This window comes from Cotesia glomerata, linkage group LG3, assembly GCF_020080835.1.
Source record: "Cotesia glomerata isolate CgM1 linkage group LG3, MPM_Cglom_v2.3, whole genome shotgun sequence".
Lineage (NCBI taxonomy): Eukaryota > Metazoa > Arthropoda > Insecta > Hymenoptera > Braconidae > Cotesia > Cotesia glomerata.
Window position 1 is genome coordinate 20,349,028 of NC_058160.1, and position 27,541 is coordinate 20,376,568.

The window sequence follows — 27,541 nt, forward strand, 5'->3', positions numbered from 1 at the left end:
TTATGTATAATTAGTAATTTTTAAAAAGCTAAGTTGAACATTTTTTGTAAACTTTTGGCCACTTATACGCTCAATTGCCATTTTAATTATTTATTACCAAATTTACTGACAATATTTATTCTATACCTGGTCAAGTTTTTAAAAACGATTTTTTTTCTCCGTTCAAATTTAAAAAATATATTATGAATTATTGCTTAAGTATATAATATTTGAGATTCTTTTTTTTTAGATAATAAACATATAGAATTAAAAATATTTTTAAATCACTTTATAACAAAAACTAATAAAATCTGAATAAATATTTACAATTATGATTATTTAAGAATTTCTCATGCTAGAGATTATTGGAAAAATTACTACAACAGTCAAAAAATAAGTATTTATCTTTCATCTATTTAAGTTAAATAAAAATATAATTATGATGAAAAATTTTAAATTATAAATTTGTTCTGTTTTCATATAATAAACAAAATTAGACTACTATCAAGAATTAATTTTTTTACTTTTAACTCTAGGAGAAACTGAGTATAATTTGTGAATAATTGTAACCAAATCATTCTGAGGAAATAGATTTTCGATAATACCCTCAAGTAGTACATATAACAATCTTCTATTGAGTACTGGACGCTGAAAGAGTTCAAACACTCGTAATAATCCTCGTCTAGTTGTTTCACTACCTATAATATGTTTTAGTTCATCAGATAGACATGAAAGTAGTGCAACTTTAGCTGCCACACGAGTTCTGTTTTTTGTTTCATTATTCCGAGGTGACTTGGCTTCAGCTTTAACTCCATTTGGCCAATGACTTTGTCTTTACAAAACATTTTTAAATTATTAAAAACACTTGGTCTTACATCATTATAAATAAATTTTAAATGAAATTACATAATTATTATGTATTTTTACTAATAATGAAAAACTATTTTTTTACTTACTTGAATAATCGTAAATAGGTAGCAACATTTTTAGGACTCGTTAACAATGATACATATTCAACTATACGTCGATTAACGATATCTCCAAACATTGTTCGAATTATTTGTCTTAATAGCGTAACAATTCGCCGTCGTAACCATTGATTCCGTACTTTCAAGTCAAATATTTCGTCCATTAACAGTAATATAATTCTCAGAGGTATGTTATCATCAGTCTGAATAAAATTTATGATTATAACAGTTATAAAATTGTTATTTTTTTAAGTTTGTAAATTGAATGAAAAAAAATAAATTTATTAACCTCAGTATCAATACACGCTCCAACTTTAACACTCTCATAAAGCATGCTGTTTTTTCGAGGATTACCAAAAAATTTGCTAATATTATCCATCACACCATCTACGGTGCTTATCATATTATCCGGCATAGTTTTTACTGCTTGCGTCATGGTTTTCATAGATGTTTTTAATGGATTAACTAAAGTATCGATCTAAAGAAAGAAAAAGTCATATTACATCACATACAATTAAATGTTAAAAAAAGATAATGAATTTCATACTGTTTTCGATATATGCCCACCAGTGACACCCTTATCATAGTCACCTTGCTCCAAAAATGAAAGTAATAAATTTTGTAATCCTAGATGGCCATCCATAATACTTGGCTTAGTAAGTCTGTACAGCCATGCATTAAGCATGATCATTCGACGTTCAAGAACAGCTCGATCCATGTTATGAAAAGCTTTTTTTGCTGGAAATGGTAGTTTAGCTAAATCATAATATTTTTCTTTTATTTTTTGGTGTAAATCGTAAAAATCTGAATATCGGCGATAAATATGCCATTTTTCTTTATATCCAGAATCATAAATTTTATTAACGGCAACTGCATAAATTCCATAAGTTTTACCCCGATCATTAACTACTCCTGTTTCAATGATTTCAGCGGATAACTCAAAATGTCCTTGTTGTAATTTACGAATAGTATTTTGATCGCAAGTATTATCATCTAATTTAATAACCTGATCTGCATTAGATTCAACATAAAATGTTGAATTTTTTACGTCAACTACTGTCGGATCAGAGTCAATATAAGAAGCGCTACGGACTCGGTCGGTATTTCTTAAACCACTAATGTCTGCATCCAATTCATCATGACCACTTTTATTCTCATGTTTTGCTATACTCGGTAAACTTGTTGAAGAATTTGAATTAGACTTAATACTTTCATGAGATAATTTCAATTGATTAGCAGCACGGTGTTCATCAGATGTATCTTGAAGAGGATCGGATTCGTAATTGATGCTTGAAACACTTATTTCATCAAATGATTTACCATCGTCTTCAGATGCTACCTCTTTCAGTAAATCTAATTCAGCTAAAAGCTTAACATACGACATTGAACGTTTAAATGATGGTAAAAATTTATCTTCATTTTGTAATTTTTCATAACAACACGCTTGTAATTCGTCAAACCAAGTTTCTTTAACAGTTTCTGTTTTAATTCGTGTTAGTAAATTTTTAACTAAGGTATCATCAAGTAATAACCTCACTGATGCTTTATCACTTAAATATTGTTGATATATTTTGGATGCAGCTTCTTTTAAATTTTCCAAGTTAATGTTTTTGCGGCGAGAAGTAGAATTCCCCGGCGTTTGAAAACTCTTCATTTTTTGTAATTCAATGTCCGATATTTGTTGTTCAGCAGATACTTTCCAACCATATATATTTAAATAAAAATATAGATAAGCTTCATTGTTAATACTTGTCATGTAATCAATGAAATAACTCAAAGCGATATTATTTTTAAGTAATTCATCGAGTGGTAAATTAACTAGTTTATGTCCTGGAACAAGTAACCGATTCCAATTTGGGTTTGAAGCAATTCCATCAGTTTCAGAATCCAATCCCTCGTGCATACTAATAATTCTTGTTTCTAATATTTTTTTTACATAAAGTAAACTATTCAATTGCTGTTTAACTATCAAATCATCATCACCACCAGAATCTTTAGAACGTAAATGTGCTATTTCAGAGCAAACAATATCTTTTGTTGCTAATAATTCTTCTAGGCTGTCGGTAATTCTTATTACTGTTAAAAATACATCACTAGGTAAGTTTAAATCTTTTGTACATAACCATATACATGCTTGATTTATATAATCAGGGTCTGAAAATAAATTCAACAGTGGTCTAATAATCATATTAACCAAAAGTTCGCGTAACATGAACCTCACAGTTAAACAATCGAAATCAGATTTTGGCAACAATAAATATAATAAAATTTCCGATATTTCACCTAGAAAGGCAAGTTCTTGTTCATCATTTGTACACACTAAATCTCGACATATTAAATTATTTTCCATCTGTACTTCGAGATCAAAAAATACTTTTTCAAGCATTTCTTCATCATTTTCTTCTACTGAACTTGAATCAATAGGTTCAGTTAATGACGATAAATTAGGAATGTAAAATTTCGACTGAGAATACCACGATATGTCAGTCTCACTTTTATTTCTTCGATGAGTTGGCGATTTTTTCGGTGTACTACTCGATGTACTTGAATTACTACTGCCTTTGATATTCTTGACATTTTTCATTTTAGCGCGTGCTTGACGGTAAAGTCGCATATGAGATGCTGCATCGTCAACTAGGCGTGTTGTCAAGTAAGGAATCCAATCAACTTCTTTTACTCTAAATTTTGTTTAAAAATCAATCAAATTTCATAAAAAAAATACATTACTTATTCAATCAAAATGATAAATATCATTACTAATCATAATCACCTGTTAGCGATATTTATCGCAACTTTTTGCGCTGTGTCTCTAACAGATTTTATGAACTCTTCATCATTTGTCAGTACACTATACCATGGCTCGACATAATCTCTTATGATAAAATCTAAAATTTCCTATTTTAAAATACAAAATTATTAGTTATAATAAAAATGAACAACAGAATTATAGGTCGATAAAAATAAAAACGTTTTTTATATACTTACTTGTAACGATTCATCAATTATATGACTACCTGTTACTCTTTTATCCAAAGTAAATGCTACCTTAGATTTTGAAAGTTCACGAATATGCTATAACATAAAAAATATTTATTAAAATTTTAGTAAAAGTAAAAGTAACTTTTGAACAAAAATTTTTTTCAATTGCTCAACTACTTCCACTCAATAAAATTTAATAAAATATTTACCCTTTGTATTTTTTCAGTCTTATTATACAAGTTTTCTCTACTATACTTAATTTCATTTCCAAGATTCGGTACATACTTTTTATATATACAAGTCAGTATCCTAAAAAATAATATAAAATAAATTACATTTACGTGCTATCTTCAAATAATGAAAATAATTTATCTTACCCTAAAATCAATGCAAATATGCATATGAAAATTTTAAAAATGAATCCTAAGCCAAGTACTGCAACTAGCAAAATAGCACAGCCTCCAATACCTCCCAATAAGTAAAAATTCATCTGCAATAAAAAAAAATTACTTATTAGATAACTAAATATTTAAATAGTTCATAAAAATAATATCTCACTAAAGATATATGACACTGTTATCAAAAAATAACTGCTACTTTAAAATAATTGTTTTTTTTTTTTACGAATAATGAAGATAACATAATCAATATTATTTACTTTCTGATTTTTTGATAAATAATGTTTATCAATCGATTGTAAATTGAAACGTCAAAGATAAACGACATATGTCAGTAATGTAGCGAATTTGTGATAACAGATATTACGATAGAAATGGATATTTAATTCTCACCTTTGGATTCTGGCTTGATCAGAAATTGTTGTAAGCACAATCATCATGCAATTAAAAAGCTGACATTCACATTAATTAGTCAGCTAATCAGTATTTTATTTACTTTTTCTTGTGGTAAGATTATTAAACTACACATGTTTGACGACATTTCTTGAGATTCTGTTATTAAACATACGAGGGCGCTTATTTGTCTGTTTTTTTTTCTTTATTTTTTTCTGCATTTTTAAATATTTTTTATACTCAGCTTCTTTCATAAATAAATTCTCGGAATTGATCAATAATCTCGCGGTAAGATTAATATTTTTTTTTTTTAATTTTTATTTATGTAAGAGCAATTATTGCACAAAGTTTCCATTTATCATACAAGTGAAACAAGGATACAACTATTGGTCTCATAGAGTGCAAGTAAAAGAAAGCACTATCAAATGTGAATATAGACATAAGTCAATTGCTTAATAATGAATGAGAAAATAAAATAAAGAAAAAATTAATTAAAAAAGTGTTAGTGATAAGTTGCTGTATTTAAATTTCACACTTAAATGTAGTAGTGCTGGTAGCTTGTTCTGATTTGTTACGCTATATATATAGCATAACATTATACGAAAAAACATAACTTTTTTATTAAACAAATAGTGACCTTATTATCTACTTTTAATAACAAGCAATTATGGACACTAAACACTATACTCTTTATTAAATGTATTTTAATTTCACTATCATTATATTTTTGTTTTCAAAAATTTTAATTTCTTAACCAATTATAAATTTCTAAAGTTTTTTTAAAAATTAAAAGAAAAACTATTTACATCTAGAAAATAAAACAACCAGAGACATTGTAATTTTTCATGTGATTAGAATTATTAAAAATGCCTAGAGAGTAGACGAAAAAATTTAAATTACCAGAAGAATTTCATAGTTGATGTTTTTAATATAGAAAGAATTTTAAGCTCATCTCTTTATTCGCTCGTTTTTTAATTTAATTTTTTTCTTTACCTCAAATATTTTTGATTTTTTTATTTCTGATTTTGAAACTTATTTGAGACGAAATTAGAAAAATAAAATTTCTGAGAGTACATTTACTACGGCTTATTCTTAACTACAAATTAAAAAACGTTGTTAACCCTACAATTTAAATTAAATAGAGCTTTATTACAGGGAGTTTATTTCATAATGAAATTATTTACGCTAATTAGAGATTTATTTAATTTTTTTATAAATTTTTAAAAGTCTTAGAGTAAAAATATAGCGCCAAAATATAATTGACGTAAAACTCGTTTTACGGAAAACTTAACCGGTAAATTTTCGAGTATTTTACATGTATGCAAATAGTCTTATTACGAGATCTGACTGTAAATTGTTTGTTATTGATCTTGATAGCAAATTTTTTTTTTTATTATTTTCGTTTGAATAGATAACCCACAGTAATAGATTAAAACTAATTCCAAGAACACATATTACATGAGAAACAGAACAAAAAGTGCTGCCATCTAGTCAGTAAACAAACAAAGGGCATTGAGGCCGGGTGGGCGTCTTTTTATTTTTTATGAATATCCAAGTGACACTTATCCGTATCAATTACCCAAATTCCGGTAGTACATACCCCAAATAATTAAAATTTCAATTACACGTACTCAATAACACATTATTTTAATCATTTAAATTCCAATAACACCTATTAAAATATATTTGAAAGATTTAATTTCTTCCTTGTCGAGTGTAGGAAAGAAGCCATACGTGGAATTTAATAGATGACGCTACGATGTTATTATAGAGTATAACTTAACGCATAATGTGGTATGTCAAGTTTTATTTTCGATAATTATGCCGGTCATCGTTAGTTAAATAAGTCAGGTTACAGTAAGTTAATAAACATGGCAGTCGCTACGGGATCAAAAGATGTAAATACGTTTCTTAGTCAAAGACAAAATGTTACTGACAAAGAATTAGCCGCTGATTGGGCTCAATTAGAAGAACTTTATAACAAAAAGTAAGTATTTATATAATTTCAAATATGAGTACAATATTATTAGTGATAAATAATAAGCAAATAATTTTACTTTGGTGACTTGCAGACTTTGGCATCAACTTACATTAAAATTGGAGACTTTTGTAAAGCATCCAGCATTACAAAAAGGTGATAGTCTTGTTCAATTGTACAAAAATTTCTTGTCAACCTTCGAAAATAAGTGAGTTTATAATAAAACACTTGATTTTTATATAGATACTAATATAATCTATTAAAATTATTATATTAATCATTTGAATTTATTTTTTAGAATCAATGCTTTATCTTTTGTTGAAATATTGGCCCATGTTATTGAGCAATTTAGCAATAAAGAAGAAGCAGTTGAATTTTTAGAAAAAACTGAGCCTAAAATCGTTAATAACAATGAAGCTGTTGCATTATGTAAAGTATTACAAGGGCAAATTCTTTTGGATAAACTTCATGATGAAGAAAAAACTAAAAAAATAATTGATGATGTTGAAACTATGCTTGATAATGCTGACGGTGTAACTACAGTCCATGGAAGATTTTATCTTTTAGCTAGCAGATTATACCGATTGCAAGGAAAGCATGCTGAGTATTATCGTACAGCATTAAGGTAATCTCAATATCTATAAAAAAATAAATAAAAAGTATTAATGCACAATAAAATTTCTAAAATGAAAATATTTTTTATAATTCAGATATCTAGGATGCATTGATTTGAATACATTGACCAAACAAGAACAAGAGCAGCATGCGTTTTTCCTAGGTTTAGCAGCTCTTCTAGGAGATGGAGTTTACAATATCGGTGAATTATTAGCTCATCCAGTCTTATTGTCATTGAAAGGTACACCAAATTCTTGGCTTATCGATCTTCTTCAAGCATTTAATGCCGGTGATATTGCGGCATTGGAAAAATTGAAAACACAATGGGCTAAAGTGGCTGATTTAGCAGCTCAAGAATTAAAATTAAGACAGAAGATATCACTTCTTTGTCTTATGGAAATGACGTTCAAAAGACAGGCAAATAATCGGTAATTATAATTTCAAACATTTACTATTACAAACTCATTATACCAAAATACTTACAAAAATATATATATATATATATATACTTTTTTTTTTTTTTCTAATTTACAGCCAACTTACATTTGCTGAAATTTCACAAGAGACTCGATTACCAATTAATGAAGTTGAATTATTAGTTATGAAAGCTCTTGCTCAAGGTCTTGTTCGAGGTGCTATTGATCAAGTAGCTGGCACTGTCAACATGACTTGGGTTCAACCACGAGTACTCGATCGTACTCAAATTGGCAGTATGGTTCAACAACTAGATCGTTGGTGTAAAGACGTTAATACAATGGAAAATCTACTTGAATCTCGCGCAACAGAAATTCTAACTCTTTAAATAAAATAAAAAATTATTAATATTAATAAATCCAGCAATATTTCAGTTGATTCATACCATTTCTTATTTTTATCAAGCATTTCTTTTATACTAACATTATGAAATAAATGAATTAAAAAAAGATTTTCATTAATAATTAGCAAACGTTTAAAAGCTGATTTTTATGTATTGAAAAATCTCATAATAAAATGTTAAAAAACCATTTTCAGTTTTTTATGCTTTGAGCAAATGTACAAAAGTGAGTTTAATAAAAAAAAAGGTATTTTTTTCAAGCTTATATAAAAACGGAATCCCAATCTTCATTCATATCTGTCTTATTTATACTTATGATAATATAGTTATATTTTTATAAAAATATATATAGTAAGTTTTATGTTTTGAATAAAAGAAATACCTAAGTGAGGTATATTTTTTTGGTAAGTTCGAAACTTGATTACCGTAGTAGCAGCTCACTGAGAATGGTCTCATATGTTTACTTTATCAAGTTGATAATATCAACTATAACTTGAACGTCATTGGTATAGGTTAATAAATATCTTTTGTTATTCATTCAACAGTGGTATTATTACAAATTTTGTATGTAACTTTAAATACGCTGTTTAGAGTAAAAATATTTAATAGTGTCCAAGAATGGACGTTAATTTCATTTTTTTATCGATATCCATATAATATTTGTAAACTGTTAATTATTTTTTATTTAATTTAAAACATATAATGTTGATATGTTCATTCATTAAATTATTATCGAATTTTGAATGGTAATTATAAATCTATTCTTATAGTCTTAATAGTTATAAAATAATATAGAATAATTAATGCATTTTTCTTGTCATTTACATCCTTATAATTTTAATTTTTTCATTTAATTTAGGAAAAGAAATTACCAGAATGTATGTTTTCTTGATATTAATTACCTGGTCACTGCTGGTAGGAGCAGTTGATATCACATCAGAAAACTTATCTTTAACGCTTAATCCTGAAGTTATTCCAGCCGAATATGTTCAATCGTATGTAAAAACAGTAAATTCATCAATCGAATATGTTTTCCTTTATCCTGAAATTGATGTAAGTTCAATACCTAATCAGTTGTAGTTATTTAAATACAGTATGATTTGTAATGTTAATAATAATTTTTTTTTTTTTTTTTTTTTTTTTTAAAGAACAATAGTACGGCAAGGATAAATGTTCAAAGTAATGCAACTTCTGAAAAACCATTACTAGTTGTTGTGAAACAAAAAAAAGGCATATTATCATGGCAAATACCACTATTTATTGAGAGTAAAAATACTAATACACAATGGTACAATAAAACTAGTCGAACATTGTGTTCATTAAAATATTATAAACAACTAAACCAAATTAAATTGGATAACAGTAACGTCATAGTCAGTATTTTTACTAGTAGTGAGTTACCAGTGTCTTTTAATCTCACTGTTGTTCTGGAAAATGACTTTTATCTAGGGTAAATATAAAAAAAAAATTGTACTTTAATCTAAATTGTTTAACTTACTTCTTGATATGTTTTTAGATTGGGGGAGACTCGAGAAATTACCATTTCTCCATCTGAACCACGATATTATGGATATAGTTTCTCTGATCAAGTGGAAAGTGGATCTGTTTTAATGAAAATAGAATCAGATTCTGATACATGTATGACTGTTGCGATACAAAATACAACAGTAAGGATTTTAATTTTATTAATAAACTTATTTTTTATGATTAATTCAATAATAAATTATTAATATGTGATTCTGTTTAAAATTTTATAGTGTCCAGTTTTTGATTTAGAAAGAAATATTCAATTTTCTCGATACTGGCAAACTGTATCCCAATTAGGAGGTATAACAGTCCCTGTAAGTATGAATAAATAATTTATTATTTTACAAATAATAATTTTCTATAATTCACAGAAAAATGTTTATTTTCATTAGAAAGAAATTTACCCGAGTGGATTTTTTGTGGTACTTGTTTTAAAAGGAGATGATACAGACTGTACTAGTCAAACAGGATCCGTGTTGCGATCTAAAATAGTAAAATTATCAATAACACCTAACATAACGAAAAGAGAAGGTATAAAATCAGCATTGATTGCTTTTATTATTGGTATCGCTTTTTGCAGTTTTTATATAATTGGCGTTGTAACGCACAATGTTCGTCTTCGTCGGAGATTACGGCAACAGCTGACGGATGAGTTAGAAACTCCCTCACGACCAGAAGAACTTCTTACTCCAGAAATAGAAGAAGTAATTTTTAATTTTATTACAGTTAAGAAAAAAAATTCATTAAATTAATAAAAATTATTTACAGGCTGGTCCACGTTATGATGATACCCTTAACGACGATTCGTCGTTAGATGAAGATGATATAGATATGTTAGATGATGCTTTTTCAGACAAAGAAATAATTCGCACAAGAAAAGTGTTAGCTGTTTCTGATTTAGCTCGAAAAGATCCTAAGATTCTTCGACATAAATCACGACTTTATTTGTACTATTTGGGTACAATAGCAGTATTTTATGCATTACCTGTCGTACAGTTAGTTGCGACTTATCAAAATGTTTTGCATGTGACGGGCAATCAAGATCTTTGTTATTATAACTTCTTATGCTCACATCCATTTTTTTGGTTTTCCGATTTTAATCATGTTTTTTCAAATTTTGCGTATATCTTATTGGGTTTATTGTTTATTCTTTTGACATATGTAAGAGAACAGAACGATCGCGAGCATGAAGAAAAGAAAAAAAGTTATGGTATTCCTCAACACTATGGATTATTTTATGCCATGGGTACAGCTCTGATGATGGAAGGATTACTATCAGCTTGTTACCACGTTTGCCCAAATCACAGTAATTTTCAATTTGGTAATTATACAATTATTGTTAAAGAAATGATACTTGAATTGATTTCAAACCGTAGATTTATAAAATTTTTTTAAAGCTAAAATTCAAATATATCTAAGATAATTTTAAAATTTGATCATTTCAATTAATAAAATTATTTTTATTGTAGATACAAGTTTCATGTACATAATTTCTGTACTGTGTATGGTAAAAATTTATCAAACTCGTCATCCTGATATAAATGCTCGTGCTACAGTAACTTTTGCAGTACTTGCTCTGATGATTTTTTTGGGAACTGTTGGGGTTTTAAACGACACCGATTATTTCTGGATTGTTTTTACTATTTTACATTTAATCATATGTCTTTCATTGACTGCCCAAATTTACTATATGGGTAGATGGAGATTGGATAAAGGTTTAGTTCGACGAGTGATAATGGTAAACATAATTTTTATTGCTTTCGTTTTTGCATATTATTTATATTATAATTATAATAATTGACTTGTACCATTATTGCTCTGTTAGACTTTTAGACACGATGCACGAGCTGGTGTGATTCATCTTTTGCGTCCTATGTATGGCGGCCGACTGTCACTACTTGTAATTGCAAATTTATGTAATGTTGCAATAGCTGTTGTGGGTAATATGCATCATGAAAAAGATTTTGCGACTTTTTTATTAGCCGTACTCATGCTTAATTTACTACTATACACATTTTTTTATATTGTTATGAAAGTAAGTATTTAATTTTAAAAGTATAAAAAGGTTGTAAAAAAAAAAAGTAAATGAAATATTATTAATTTATTTTTATTGCAGCTGTGTTATCGAGAAAGAATTCTACTTCAACCACTATGTTACATTATTTTGTCATTTATTACATGGGGATTTGCTCTATATTTTTTCATTAACAAATCAGTCTCTTGGTCATTATTACCCGCACAATCACGACTTTATAATATGCCGTGTAAATTATTAAATTTCTTTGATTTTCATGACATATGGCATTTTCTTTCTGCTCTTGCAATGTTCTTTTCATTTATGGTGTTACTGACGCTTGATGATGATTTAGAAGATACCCATAGAAGCCAAATACCTATTTTTTGATCTATAAAGGCTCATTAAACTGTAATTTATAGTGAAAAAATAATTAATAAGTTTCTATAATAATTAATTATTGTGATATTTTAATGTTCCTTATGGCAGTGTATAATTAAAGTCTAAAATAAAGTTTTATACAGTTATATATCTTTTTTTTTTGTTTTTATAAATGAGCACTCAATAACAACAACAAATTATATTGAAACACCACTTTTGTATCTAAAAATAAACATTATTAGTATCAGCTATAAACATGATGTATAAGCATTTACACTTGATATAATTAAATTTGTTCAACATTTTCACAGTTTAAAACTTGATTTAGTAATTTACAATACGTTCACACAAATTTACAACAAGTAAAAATAGGAAAAATATAATTACAAATACATGATGATATTAAATATTGTAAAGTAAATGGCTAATTTGTTACAACAATATATGATAAAAATTTTACTAGATTGATAGAAAGAAAGCAATAAAAATTTAATTTGTCAAGTAAATTTTTCAATTTATTAATAGACAGGTACTCGTGTGTGCATGATAACTACCGTAACAATAGTTACGATGAGGCACTCGAGTCATTATGGTGCTCTTGAACTGTGGATGCTTCCAGTTGTGCAAGAGTGCGTTGAAGTTCAGCTCGTTCGGCAGAAGTAAGTCGGTGAGCAATTTCAAGTACAGCTTCCAGACGTACATCAGGACACTTTTCAAGAGAATCTTTAATATGGGTAACTACTGCACCTCGTTTCACACAATTTATATTATGCATTACTACACTATCCTCGTCATCTCGTTGACTTTGTAACCATTCAACTACGCTTTCATCTTGGTCCCAAAGATAAGATTCAGTTGTACCTTTATCTTCAACAAACCAACGTCTTAACATTGCATCGACTTGCCTTACATCAAGACTTGGTTGTGTAGATAAAATATCGCTTCTGAATTCTTCTTCCAATAAACGACGACGTAGACGCCAATAAAGTAAAGTGCGCGCCTTACGCCATGGTATTATATCATTTATTGCATTTTTCTCTAACATACGTTCCGGTGTATCATGAAGATCTGAAAAATGTACTGCTGCCTGACGATACATTGGCTCAAGGATTTGTTCTCGAGAACGAATTTCTATTTCTACTTTTGCTCGTTCCTCCGCTGTTAATGGGTGTAATAACTTTTCCTAAATAGAAAAAAAAATAAATATTTTTTAATCAATACTATAAGATCATATTTTTAGTAATTATTGATAATAAAAAATTTACCTTCAAATTATGAACAACAGGATCAAGTCGATGAATAGTTTTTAAAATATCTTTTGTTTTAAATTTAATTTCTACAATGCCTTCAGGTTCTAGAACTCCTCCTCTGCTAGTATTGTCTGCAAACATTTCCATGAAACGTGGATTTATCGTAGGATCTACTACGGCCCATGCACCTCCTCTTAATTCTCCGTTTGGTGGTATATAGATAAATACTGGTTTTTTGTACTCTTTTAAACCATCAACAATGTATGCTCCGAACTTCATGATTTGTTCATACATATCTTAAAAAAAAAATCAAATTATTATTAAAAATTCCATTTATTGTGTAATTTATTTTGAGATATAACTTACCTTTCATACCACCGGAAAATCCTCGCCAATTAGCAAAAATAAATAGTGGTAATTCTTCTCTATTAAAATCTTTGATTGCTTGTGCAGTTTTGAACGCACTGTCAGGGTACCAAACTTGACCCGCTTGTGATACTGTTTTTGCTTCAGAATCGAGGTTAGCGGGATCAGCAGGTAAGTGAATTTCCATTGTTCGAGTTTCAACAGCAACGATTCCACAAGGAATACCACCTAATCTAGCGCGACCAGTAACAACAGTTTGAGCCCATGGTCTCATTATTTCAGCCCAAGAACCAAAATCAAAAAATCCAGATTCCCACATGGTAGGATCTACTGTACTTTTTCTACCTTCAAGCATCCACCTTGGATCATACGGTGTTCTTGTTGGAACATATCCAATTTCTCTATCAACTGGATCAACTGGTGTAATAATTGGCAGAATACCTCCTTTATTTTTTGGTACAAAACTTATCCACTTCAGAACAGTAGCAATACCATCGAGATCTCTCGGTTCTGTTACATGAGATATACCATTGTGATACATTATTTGTATCCCACCCAATTGATTATTACTGGCGTAAACTTCTCGTCCAAGAACAGCATTAAGTGCACGATAACCGGTAAGAATAATGTGAGAATTTTCAATTTGTATAACACGTTGTCCAAGTCGTACTAAGTAAGATCCAATTCCAATTGCACGACAACTAGCAATCGAAATTGTAACTACTTCATCATAAGCCCGAGACGTTTCACCAGCAATTAAACCGGCATATTTAAGATTTTCTACTCCAAGACCATCATCTTTACCAATAATATCGGTAATTTTATAACGTGCTTCACCACCATCTTCTATAAGCGATGCTTTAACCGAATTAAGAGATGATAAACGAGCATAATCATCGGGAGTCAAGTAGATATACTTGAAACCTTTTTCAGGTACTGCATCATCCTCCCAAGCAATTTTAAACAATGCTTTAACTTCTTCAGCAAGCCCAATACGAGCTCCAGAATTTGCAGAAAAGTATACTCGGGGTATTCCAAGTTGTCTTGCTCGTTCAGATGCCCGATAAAATACAAGATCTTCTTTGGGTCCAAATGAACCTATTAAATGGGTTAAATCATTGGCAATAAGAATAATTTCACGACCCGATGGAAATTCTGGAGTAAAAAGAGTCAGCTTCCAAGCAACCATGCCAACGTCATTTTCTCCGGGCAATCGTTTTTGTTCAACAAGATTTTCACCATCTAATACAAGCTCTATGCAATCTATTACAGGACTAGGGATCGATAAATTTTCTATATTTGGACGTTCTTCAATGTATTTAGCCCAAGCCTTTTCTAGTTCTTGACGGAACATATCAGGGAGATCATAAACATAAGTTGTTCCGGAACTTTGAGCCTGAAATCTCTTTGCCTGAAGATAATCTTTTGTTAAATAAGGTGTAGAAACTGGCATTCCGTGCATAGGCCCCGGTCTTCTGTTAGAATTTACTGGACTGTATGATTCTAATCGAATAATTCCAGTTTTGGCTTCGGTAGTTTCTGTATATAAATGCAGATCAATACTGTAACCGCTGTCATTAGAAATACATAGACGTACAGTTGATGTTGGTTTTCCGGGTGCTGGACGAATAGTCATCTTTATTTCTGCCTGACGTACTCGTAATTTCCACAATCTTGGACCGTAACGTAACACCATACTTGTAACACTCTCTTCAATTCGTGCTGGATCCATTATTACAGTAGGTACAAAGTTTAAAAATATATGATTACAATCTGTGCGCTTAGCTAGAGGATGAGAGAAAGCAACTTCAAGTTCATCCATTGCTTCGAGAAGGACACGTTCACCCTCGTTGTGAAGGTAATCAAAACTTGCTTCTTTTGTTATCAAATCTGAGTGACGTATTATCGAACGTATAAAGAAACGATAATCTGTTACTTGTTGGCCTTTAGCTACTTTAGCTTTACCAAGATATAGATGCATTTTTTGATTAGATGTTGGTAAAGCTTCTAATTCATAGGTTCTCATTCGATTAAGTTCCAATTGAAAAGCACAACCGGGCTCTAAATGACGATAAATTCGATCTTCAACAAAGCCATCTCTATTACGGTAAGTGAAAAACTTTGGAAATTGGCGTTTTTGAAGAGCTGCAAAAGTCACTCGTCTAATGCCACGTGATACAAGTTCTTCTTTATTTGAAGCACACCAATCACCAAAAAGTCTTGCCATAGCTGCATCATCTTGATTACCATTGTCTTGTACGGTAATGCTTAAAATATGAACTGACTCAGCAGATTTTTCACCAATTTCTACAGGTCCACCGGCTTCAGTTGTACTAAATGATACATTAATCGATGTACTATGACGTGATTCACTACCAGCTGCATCAACAGCTTCTAAAACTTTTGCAGAAACAGAATTTGGCGATGAAAGATCTTGTAAAAGATCCAAAACTTCATCAGCATATTGGCTAAAATGATCTAAATCTTGGAATGCTGCAACTGCGCCAGTTCGATGATTAATTAATAACTGATTTTGACGATTAGGATGATTACTTGGTAATAAAAATTGGAAATACACCAATGGAATTTCACCAGATAACTCAAGGTGTTGTAAACAAGTAAATTCGTAACTAATGTAAGCTCTTCGTACGTAAACTTCTAAAGCTGCATTACAAACAGCTCGATTGGTATGATAAAAGAAGTCATGGAGTATATCAAAGATTGATGTTTCTGATAAAATTAGTTTTTGAAGATTTTCTGGATGGAAATCATGACCATACATATCAACTGCTGATAGGAAAATTGATTCCATTTGATTGTGTCTTAATTCATAGGCCGGTTGATGCGCTGCAATAAGTACTTGACGTGCTCGTAAAGCAACTCTACAATGTTCAGCGCGATTTAAACTTGTAAGTTCAGTCAACGTACTAGCTAATTCATCAGTAAGGCCTGGTTCATTTGCCCACAAATGATCAATTAACATTGTTACAAGAACATTTTTCTTTGATACCTGATTATGACTAAATATAGTATTAGTTACCATAGACATATTGTCTTTATATTGTTGAATAAGTGCAGAAACACACTTATCGTAGTGACCCTGTTGAAATTGACTCTCTACTGTATAATATTGTCGTAATAATTCATGCATGGCAGTTTTCATACGTCCTCTTATTCCATTTCGGTAACGTTGAACTAGCTGTACGATTGCTTGAGTGGTAAGGAAAAATACATCTCTATCAGATCTTTTAGACAAGGTTGCAGCATGACTATCGATTACAGCAGCAATTTGTTGACTTGGAAATTGGGCTAAAACAGAAGTGATATTCCGCTCATATAATGTCATTAATTTACGAATTTTTTTCTCAACTGATATTGGAATTCTTCCAGAAATTGTTGATATTACTTCTTGAAGCTCAAGAAGTGGTAAGCTGGGATCTCGTAATGAGTTCATAAATTTTTCAATCAATTCACGTTGTCTTGGCAAATGATAAGGATCAGGTAAACAATATCCTGCTAATGTATTTTCCAATGAAGCACGGTATTTACAATGAAGAAGATTCAATTTTTCTGGAATAGCAGGAATAATTGGCGCAGGGAATTGACCTGTATAATCTTGAGCTTTTGTTACTAGAGATGGATCATCTAATTCTAAATGAGCAATTAATACTCCTGCTTCTAAAACTGCACCTGGTCTTTTTACATAAAAAACACTACCTGCTTCACTAGCTGTTACTGTCATTACCATTTTCATAACTTCAATTTCAGCATACGCTTGTCCTGGCTCGACATGACCTCCATCTTCAACAAGAAAACTAATTAGCTTACCCGCAGACGGTGATCTTAACAGAGAAGGGTCGTTATCTTTTTCAAAAACGCATGTTTGATTTCCAATAACAATTCGATAACGATCAACTTCTTCGCGCATATATGTTGTAAAACTTGCACCATCAAATGAAAGTAATATACCACCGTCTGATAGACGATGAACCTCAACGTCTTTGTAAGAATTATTCATTACAAGGAAATAACTGTTTGGGCCGCTTTTGGCTGTTTGAATTTTATATTTAATACCATCATTTATCAATTCCACATCAATAATATTGTTTAAATCATTGCCAGCTTGGATTTGACCACGTTCTAAACTTGTTTGGAATCCAGAAAAAGCTGCCGTAATAGTACGATCAGCAATATGAAGAGCACCGCAAGTTACAGCAAGTAAAACATCTGGTTTGTCACTTCTAACACGTTCTGCAATCAAAGCATCTAGCCACGCGGTGTCAATATTATTAGTTAGGAAACATTCAGTTTCTAATAATGTAATCAAGTATTCAACTGTCGTACGAAAATCACCTCGAATACTCAATTCTTTTAATGCAATTACAAGGTTTTCACGTGCTTGATTACGATCTTCACCCCATGAAAAACAGTGACCAAATTGAGAATCAGCAAACTCATGAAGACCACCAGATACACCAACAGAAAAATATCCCCAGACATTTTTCGATGATCTAAAGTTAAGCTCTTGAACTGTACCAGAACTTGGTTTGAATCCTTCATCTGGATTTTCACTGGTGATTCGCGCGGCGATTACATGACCCCAAGGTTGAGGTTTATGCCGTGGCTGATCGAAATATATTGTGCTATCACCCCATGGGCTTTCACCGTACAACAATCGTATGTCTTTAATATGATGAAGAGGCAAGCCCATTGCTATTTGTAGCTGGGCAGCTGGCAAATTAACATCTGACACCATTTCTGTACATGGATGCTCAACTTGCAATCTAGGATTTAATTCTAAAAAGTAATAAGATCCTGACGTATCATAGAGATATTCTACTGTTCCTGCACTGACGTATCCTACCATTTTGGCAAGTCTTACTGCAGCTTTTTCCATTTCTTCAAATATTTCTGGCTTTGCAATAACTGCAGGTGCTTCTTCTATGATTTTTTGATGTCTTCTCTGAATAGAACAGTCACGGCCGAATAAAGATATTGCGTTGCCATAAACATCTGCAAGTAATTGAACTTCCAAGTGACGAGCACATTTAGCAAGTTTCATTATGAATATTGGCGATCCAGGAACTTCGGTTTGGACTTGACGAAAGAGTGTTGGTAATTCTTCAGCATTTTCAACTTTACGAATACCTTTACCACCCCCTCCTTCACTAGCTTTTACCATAACAGGAAATCCAATTTTATTAGCAGCTGCTAAACATTCTTCTATTGTTGACACACAACCTTTTTTAAATAGCTCGGATGATATTTTTATTTTTTTTCCACTGTACTGAGCTTTTAATCCTGATCCAGACCATGGTAATGTTGGAACATCAGCAGTTTGGGCAACGATACTAGATGCTATTTTGTCTCCTAAAGCCCACATTGCACGTTCTGATGGCCCAATGAATGAAATATCTTTTTTATGCAATAATTCTGGTAACTTAGGATTTTCAGAAGCGTGACCCCATCCTGCCCAAACAGCTTGAACTTGAGTACGAATTGCAATGTCAACAATTAATTCGACATTAGCATAATTGTTGTTATTAGTTCCTCCAGGTACAGGCACGTATTGATCTGCCATCTTTATGTATTCTGCGTTAGCCTTGAGATCTTCAGGAGTAACCATTACCACAAATCTTATCGCTCGCTCATTTTTAAACATTTCATATGACCATCTTCTTATTGAACGCATACATTTTACTGCGGCAATTCCATTATTTGCTATCAGAACCTGTGTAAATAATTTTAAATATACATTATTTAAATTATTGTTCATTTACTTTTTTAATTAAGCATTGACTTACATCAGAAAGTAATATTGATGTAGACAAAGTACAAAGTTCGAAAATATTACATTGATAGCGGAATAACAAATAAATATTTACGATAAAAAACAAATAATTTAATGCTAAGTTTTTATTGAGATGTTTTTATGATTAGTAATTAAGTATAAAATTTCAGGTGTGACATACTGAGCTTGAGTGTTTAATGATAGTTAAAAAAAAAAAAAAAAAAAAAAAAAGACTATAAGTGACTTTAAATGCAATTGAAAGTAATTATGATAATAAATGCATATTTTTATTTTTAAAAAATTACTTACTTTATTTATTACTTTCGTACCACCAAAACGGTGAACGAATTCTTCAGGTGTAGCAACCGTGAAATCTTTTTCTTGTAAACGATTTTGTGTCATAATCATCACCGTACCCTGCGACATGCTGGGCCTGTAAAACAATTTAATCAAAAAATTACTATGGTCACTTATTAATGATATAAATCCAAATGTTTATTTATACTTATTACATAAATCAATTTTAAAATGCATTCAGTATTTATTGCAAATACAATATAACTATTGGAACAGCGTAATAGAGAAAGTAACAGACTCAATTAAAATAATTTATTTTGTTTAATACTTTCTTTACTCTTGACTATGGGCTTAATAATTAAATGATTTCTAATTTATTGATTTCGAAATGATAAAAATTTTTAATATTTTTTTTCTACAGTAAAAAATAGAACTGAATTCAACAAATTATACACAATAACTTTGAACATAAAAAAATATTAAAAATCTCTAATATTATCTAAAATATTTAACTATTAATGGAAAATATTTAATAATTTATATTCATCAGCAAAACTTTTATGCGTTTGTTGATTCCTGGTAATAAAGAGTCATAATTAGCAAAGAAGGAAATTATTTTTATTGCATTGAATTTCAATGTGACTTCTGATAAATTAATTATTTTTCATCATTTACAGATAATTGATTATAATTTGATTGCATGAGATGAAGGATGTTTTACGTGCAATTATCGATTTAAATTAAAAATAAAAGAATATTGGTTGAAAAGAAAAAATTTTTGAAAAACGGGGAAAAAAACAATCCTAAGTTATAATATAGTATACAAATACGATCATTTTAATAAGTATAATAAAAATAATATCTTATAAAAATTACTGGAGAGATGTTGATGACACCGAAGATTCTGATTTTACACTCTCATTTGAGATTAATACAGATGTATTACAGTCTTCAGAAGCTCTGCGATGATTATGCTTTTCGACGTTATTATTCCCAGATTCAGCATAAAAATTATCCGAACTTTTCCAAGTTTTGTCTGTAGCATTACTTTGTGCTAAGACAAATCTTTTTATTCTTCTCATATTTTAAGATGAATAATTATATGACTTCTTAAACCGATAGTTTATATTATTTATTAATATCATCTAAATACGAATTACACCTGTTTACGAAATTCACGATTGGTTTTAATGGTTGATAGAATTAGAAAAACATATACTTCACATACGATAAATATTTTGACAGTAGAATAACAAACAATTCAACTATATTTAGTTTAAAATAATTCACAAAAATTCTAAATATAATCAAAGAAATCAACAGGTGGAAAGACCGTAAAATACTGTTTTAAATATACAGTCAGACTTTTCTGTGACAGGCAATCCCCCTTCTTATAAGTATGTACAACGTTGCACATGAATGAGAAAGTTATGTTTCTTGGAGTACTGCCCCGGCATAACAGCTGATTTTTATTATTAAGTATATTCAAAGTAAAGTAAACTTCCAGCACGTGACCTGTACAGTTATCGTAATTTAACGAACAAATATTTTACATTGTCCGAATTTTTTATAAATATAATTTTAATAAAATTTTAATTTTATTTGCCAGTGGGATTAATGAATCATGTCTATTGATTCAAATAATATAATTAATCATATCATACCTGTGGATGAATAATATGTATAGTGATTATTAGTAAGCCGATTACTGTCATTGAAAAGTAATCTTATTTACAACAATCATAGTCTGGGACAGGCTTGGATCCGATTTTCCGCGATTTTTTAATTAATTTCTTCAGAGATCTGAAGATTTCAAATGGTACGACTTGAATTTTTTTTACAGTTTTTCTCTTGTAACTTTGCCAAACGAGGAGGGAAAAAAAATTAAAGATGGAGCAAATGACGGACGTAAGTAGTTCAGTAAAGCACATAGTCAGATTTCTAACCGAAAAAAAAGTTTAGAATGGGAAAGTGAGTTATAACATCAAAACAGAACGTACTTAATTATCATTGATAAAGGACGTTCACGCGTAAGAATAGTTGACATAAATTTTTTTTTTAGTTTTGATAAGCTTATTCATGGAGCGATCTTACCTCAAAAATTGGAAATTCTTTCTCGATTATTTCAAAAAGATATTAAGAATTAAAAATTAGATTTTTAACATTGAAGATTATTGATATACTTTAAAATTTTTCTCAAAAATCCAATAAATTTCATAAAAGTTAGCACCCATTTGACTCTAGCGTAGCGCATGAACGTCCTAATGAATTGTTTTTAAAGATTCAATCTATCTTGAAAAAATGCACTCTTAAATTCTATTCAAGTAATTTGAATCGATATTTATTGCACATTAACCGCTTTGGCAAAAAAAAATATTTTATTAATTCTATATTAATTTTAGTAAAAATAATAACAAAAAAATTAGATCTTTACCTAAATATGTGTGTAACAATAATTAATATTAACATGATAATTATTATTATTTACATAACTTTAAGAAAAAATAATACTAATTAAAATTTAATTATATTTCTAGATTTCTTAACGGAAATGTAACTATCTACTCTATAGACTATTTTAGTTTAACCTAATCTTAATTTGTCCTTCGAATATTTAAATTCATTATAGTTTGTAGGGGGACGCTTCCAGGTCAACCAAATGAATATGTTTATATAATTGATTTTCAGCATTTTCGTCTGATTCAGTCAACAGCTGACTGAATTTTTGAGAAAAAAGATTAAAAAATAAAAATTTATAAAATAAAATGATAAAGTAAGAAGGGTTTCACCTTAACCGCCTACGTTGTTCGTTAATACTTGGCATTGTCGGTGGCTGTTGATAACCATCAAATCCTTCAATAGGAAAGCTATCTTCTGTTTCTAATTCTAGTTCTTCAGTTTGATCAGACCCGCCGAGGACAAAACTTACGGGTGTTTCGGCCATCTTGTTAATTTTATTAAACTCTTCTTGAAAATTTTTTTCTTCTGTTACAGATACTTGATGCAGCGCTCGACTCTCGTTCTCGGTTTTACCTTCAAAATTAATATAGTCGGTATAAAATTTGATGTAAAATTTATTAAAACTCTCTCTTGCAGCTTATATCTTTTATTCCATGAAAGGGTCTTCTTTACAGAGCAACATTTGAACTTTATTAGATTAAATTTCCCACCAGTGTTAGTTACAAAAAGTTAACGTTTAGTGGTATTAACTGTTATTTTAATATCGGTTAAATAACAAAAAGCAACTATGAGTATGAATTAAACCAAAAGCTTATCTCATTTATCTCAAAGTATGTTTACTTACCTAATTCAATGTGTTTGTTCGAATATTTTTTACGATTTTTAAAAAACACGAAAGATAAATATAATAACAGCAATGTTATAGACGTTAGACCTAAAGTTTGCTTGACATCATATGAAAACTGAATGATGAATTGAAATGACCAAACAACAGCGATTGCAATCACGAGACAACATGCGAGAAAACCTTGAATAAAATTTTCTGGCTAAAGGTTGATTATATTGTTTTGATCCATTATCATTAGTTTTTATTTATTTATTGATCAATTTTTTTATTAGTTTTTATTTAGTTAAATTATTAAAAAAAAATTATTATTGTATTGTAGTAATCAAACTTGTCAAACTAGTTGAGCTCAAGTATAAAATAATTTATATTTTTAACATTGTAAAAAAAAAAATAAAATAAAATAAAGGAGATTAACTTTACAATAATTGCTTGTACCAATAGTGGAGTTGCAAAGTCCTCTTAACATACCGCCGACGTAATTTATTTCAACTCCTCATTTTAAATAATTAGCTATAGCAATGTATTTAAAATTTACTAATTACTGTTTCTTTTTCCTTTTTGGTTATTTAAAAGAATGAGTAAGAAAAAAAAAAAAAATTTTAATTCACAGCAGTGTTGAGTGGAGTTGTCTGTTGCACAAACAAATAACGACTCAACTGTACGATAAACTGATCGGCTGTTAAAAAGTGACCGGAAAATAGTTCAAGGGTCAGGAAGAAACTTTATTTCTTCAACATACATTTCGTTAAACGTGCTTAACCATAAATTGCTTAGTTAGTTAATTTTTTTTTTAACATTAATCAGTTCAAATTAACTAGATGTTTATAATTTTATTTTTATTTTTGTCAAGAAATTATTTTATTTAAATGAATAAATTATTATTTTTAAAAATCATTAAAATATTTTACCTCGTATCTTTTATACAAATATCCATTCACATGTATAGTTCTACGAATAAAGTAATTTACATTTTATTTAAAATTTAAAATAAAAATGTATTCTCAAATTATGAAGAAAAAACTATTTTTACTTATTTATTCAGGGGTGAGATAAGCAAATGGATTAATTTATTTAATTAGTGATTAAAATTTATTAAAAAAAAGTTACATGTTATTTAACGATGAAAAAAGCTGTTTTGTTTAGTACTTGGCCTTGAGTATTGTATTTCACGAATAATATATGATGACGTTACATTCTTACGACATCAATATTAAGACTTATTTTATATATTTGCGGTAAATAACTATTTTATTATTTGCGATTAACTATCAGTAGATTGCGGAGTATCACATCTTTTTAAGTAACCATCAATTTCGTACAAATAATTAAAAAACATCATTTTTCATATCATTATATTCTATATTACAATTATTTATAGATTTAGATAATGACACGTGCTCGGTACAATTAGCATTATTTAATTGTAAATCACTATTACCCCGATCTTTACCATTTTTTATAGTTAATTTGTATAAAATTATAAATCTTTACATTTTATAAAGTTTTAACACATTTACCGTAGAAAGGGCTATCCAAATTACAATATTAAATTCTGGAGCCGGAATTAAATTTTGACTTTAAAAAATTTTATTCTCAAACATTAATTTAACTGTTACTAATATGTAATTATAAATATAAGAAGCGTTCCCATGATTAATTTTCTAGATTAGTTTCTTTTCAAAAATGTAATAAATTGGTGACAATATTTGATTTGTAATTTAGGTAACATTTACAATTATTGTTTAAAAACCAGAATGCTATATTATTTAATAAACTAAAAATTTATTATATTAACAATTGTATAATTATTTTAAAAAAAAATATTTCATACAATCTTTTTAAATTCTAACAAAAAAAAAGCGTAACTAAATAAAAATTAAAATACTAAAAAAAAAAATGTTTGTACGAAGAATGATGTGATTGGTCAATAAGAATGTCAGGCCACGAAAAAGACGCTGTGATTGGTCCGGAAGAATGTTATGAGATACCATGAAAAATCACATGCGACACACAATTAAGCATGATATTGGTTTAAATATTAAAAAAAAAAATTTAAACACAAAGTTAATATAATTAAAATTATATGGGTTGGTGTAATGGAAAATGATTAAAATACAATTTAATAATGAATGATACTTACCGGTGACGAATTTTACGTTGTTGTTGAATCCCTCGCTCCTGGTGGAGGTTAGGATTAGTTTTTTGCTCGTCTCCTAACATTCGTTATATCTGCTCTGTTTTATACACTAATAAAGGCAAATTTTTAGATAACTATGTAAATTAATTTACTCAATATTCGATAATAAATTGATTAAAAAAAAACTAAATTTAATTTAAAAAAATACACCTGACGTTAATCACTAATTCTAAAACAAAATAATTATTATTGCAATTATATTTTATTATTCGCGATGTTTATCATGGCCTTCTTTTCTTTGTATAGATTTATGTTGATTGAATGTGTATACATAATATATACATCGAGTTACAACTATTTATGTAGATTGCCACGAAAACGTTAGGAAAAGACAAATACATAATAATAGTAAGAGGGGAAAGAAAATCTAATTCTTTCATATTATCGATGGAGATAAACAATTACTCCTAGCTACCTATTATAGAGGGCATTACATGACAACATAATTGTGGGAATACACGAATTTCGTCCGGAAATCAGTAAGTATCCGTCCCAGGTCACAAAAGTGGGTCATAGTAAATTAACTTTCAAAAATTTTATTGTTCTAATTCCGTCTTAAATAAATTTTGAAATCGAATAAAATGAAGTTTCTGAAAAATAACATAAAACTTGCTACATTCAAAATTTTTTTCAAATGAAAAATGAAATTTAAGAAAATAGATTTACTCTGGCCTAGCCTTACTAAAAAACGAAAGTATTCGTCGTTTTAAAAATATTTTTATGTAACTTTAAAGTGAAAAGGATTTTTTTTTGTGTAATTTTTTATTTTAAACATTCTTTACAGATCAACGGCGCTTTCACATTAACGGTTGCGGAATTTTAGGCGCTTTTAGTCAATTAATTTGTTACGAACGATTGATTGTATCATCCTACTATAAGACAAACCTCATTTTCGGGTTCCTTAACCCAAAATAAGTACAAAAAGTATGACACTGAAGTTGACAGACTTTAGAAATTTTTTTATAATTTTATAGCAATCAAATTATTAAAAAACAATTTAATAAAAAAATTCCATATGTGAAAATTAAAAAAAAATTAATAGTGGAAATTTTTAAAATCATTTTTATTATTATAATTGATTTGTTATAAAAATTAAAAAAAATTGACAGCTGTCAGCTAACTTCAATATCATACAAAAAGTTAATTATTCTAATAATTAAATAATTATTTTCAAAATTTAAACAATATTACACACGCGCTAGTGTATACACACATTACATACAATGAGGATAGATTCAATTAAATAATTTCCAGTTGCTTATTTGAATAATGATCATTAATCATGTTGATGCTGACCTCTACACGTGAAAATATATGTAAGTGTTAAGATCAACAAATTACCTTCTGTTAGTTTGAAGAGCAACTGCTCAGATAGCCATCGTGATAGTAACTTGCCAGAAATCTACTGCCGGAATTGGTAGTTAAATTGATGGCAAACGTTGTAGAGTACAAAGTGTGGGAAAATTGGCAGTAAACTTCCAGGGAACTTGAATACAACTTGAATTCAAAAGTTTACCTGGCCTTTAATTATTGCCGTTAAGTTGTACGTAAGTTACCTTCTTCTACATTACCTACAAGTTTTGCTGTCAAATCTCTTCTTTCGTCAAATCAACTGATTCTGTTTCTGTGAGAGGGAGAAAAATTGTGGGAGTGGGAGAAAAAACCCGAAAATTTTCAACGGCGACTTATTTTTTATATCGTTATTCCACCATACCCTTGTTTAAATAAATATTTAACAATCAGAATTATGGTAAATAAATTTTAACTATTAGATAATTTAGTGCACTTGAACATAGAATAATTAACCTTTTTTATTTATAGCATAAATCAAAAAAAGAAGAATTGAAACTACTTAATAAATCTTTATCAGAAGAACTTCTTAATTTAAATGAACTTTATTCAAATTTGAAATATACTTTTAATATCGACGATGAATTGCTGTACAATATTTCAGTTAATACTGATGAGATTTTTAGCAGTTGTAGATTATTGAGTTCTGCAATTGAAAAAATTATTATATCAAGCACTAATGATGAATTTCGTCAACAATGTTCTCAATTACTCAATACTACTCAAAGTGGAACTTTAAATAAGGTTATTTTTGTTAAATTGTTAGGATTATTTAATAATAATAGTAATTATGATTTTCAAAATAAGCGATAGTAAAAATTATTTTTAATTGTAAATTATGAAATTGAATATTAATTAGAAAAACAATGTGTTAAGCAAACATTTTGTTAAATGATATTAATAATAACAATTATGACATTTATTACTTTCAATCAGT

General features: G+C 29.1%; 4 protein-coding genes across 8 annotated transcripts; 2 read left to right on the forward strand and 2 right to left on the reverse strand.

Annotated features, from left to right (window-relative positions):
- Positions 1-419: 419 nt before the first annotated feature.
- Positions 420-5,098, reverse strand: LOC123261489 (sorting nexin-13-like). Its single transcript, XM_044723085.1, has 9 exons — positions 4,718-5,098; positions 4,304-4,416; positions 4,136-4,235; positions 3,933-4,019; positions 3,718-3,842; positions 1,495-3,625; positions 1,237-1,425; positions 936-1,150; positions 420-811 (listed from the first exon to the last, which is right to left on the reverse strand). The coding sequence occupies exons 2-9, from the start codon at positions 4,414-4,416 to the stop codon at positions 484-486; spliced, it is 3,288 nt and encodes a 1,095-aa protein (XP_044579020.1). The 5' UTR covers positions 4,718-5,098; the 3' UTR covers positions 420-483.
- A 1,341-nt stretch (positions 5,099-6,439) lies between these two features.
- On the forward strand, positions 6,440-8,142 carry LOC123261490 (26S proteasome non-ATPase regulatory subunit 13). Its single transcript, XM_044723086.1, has 5 exons — positions 6,440-6,704; positions 6,790-6,903; positions 6,994-7,320; positions 7,406-7,738; positions 7,845-8,142. The coding sequence occupies exons 1-5, from the start codon at positions 6,589-6,591 to the stop codon at positions 8,110-8,112; spliced, it is 1,158 nt and encodes a 385-aa protein (XP_044579021.1). The 5' UTR covers positions 6,440-6,588; the 3' UTR covers positions 8,113-8,142.
- Positions 8,143-8,811: 669 nt separating this feature from the next.
- On the forward strand, positions 8,812-12,194 carry LOC123261492 (SID1 transmembrane family member 1-like). Its single transcript, XM_044723093.1, has 10 exons — positions 8,812-8,870; positions 8,984-9,177; positions 9,273-9,574; positions 9,641-9,791; positions 9,882-9,965; positions 10,044-10,355; positions 10,420-10,972; positions 11,121-11,389; positions 11,477-11,686; positions 11,768-12,194. Exons 2-10 carry the CDS (start codon positions 9,001-9,003, stop codon positions 12,053-12,055), a joined length of 2,346 nt encoding a protein of 781 aa, XP_044579028.1. The 5' UTR covers positions 8,812-8,870; positions 8,984-9,000; the 3' UTR covers positions 12,056-12,194.
- LOC123261491 (acetyl-CoA carboxylase) lies at positions 11,743-25,562 on the reverse strand. Of its 5 annotated transcripts, none has more exons than XM_044723088.1 (7): positions 23,493-23,701; positions 23,055-23,237; positions 22,540-22,783; positions 19,763-19,886; positions 13,663-19,393; positions 13,312-13,592; positions 11,743-13,229 (listed from the first exon to the last, which is right to left on the reverse strand). In XM_044723088.1, the coding sequence occupies exons 1-7, from the start codon at positions 23,521-23,523 to the stop codon at positions 12,612-12,614; spliced, it is 7,212 nt and encodes a 2,403-aa protein (XP_044579023.1). In that variant the 5' UTR covers positions 23,524-23,701; the 3' UTR covers positions 11,743-12,611. The 5 variants fall into 5 exon arrangements, with proteins under 5 accessions (XP_044579023.1, XP_044579022.1, XP_044579026.1 ...); XM_044723087.1 differs by having other exon boundaries at positions 23,478-23,701; XM_044723091.1 differs by lacking the exons at positions 23,055-23,237; positions 23,493-23,701 and adding an exon at positions 25,198-25,350.
- Between the last annotated feature and the right edge of the window lie 1,979 nt (positions 25,563-27,541).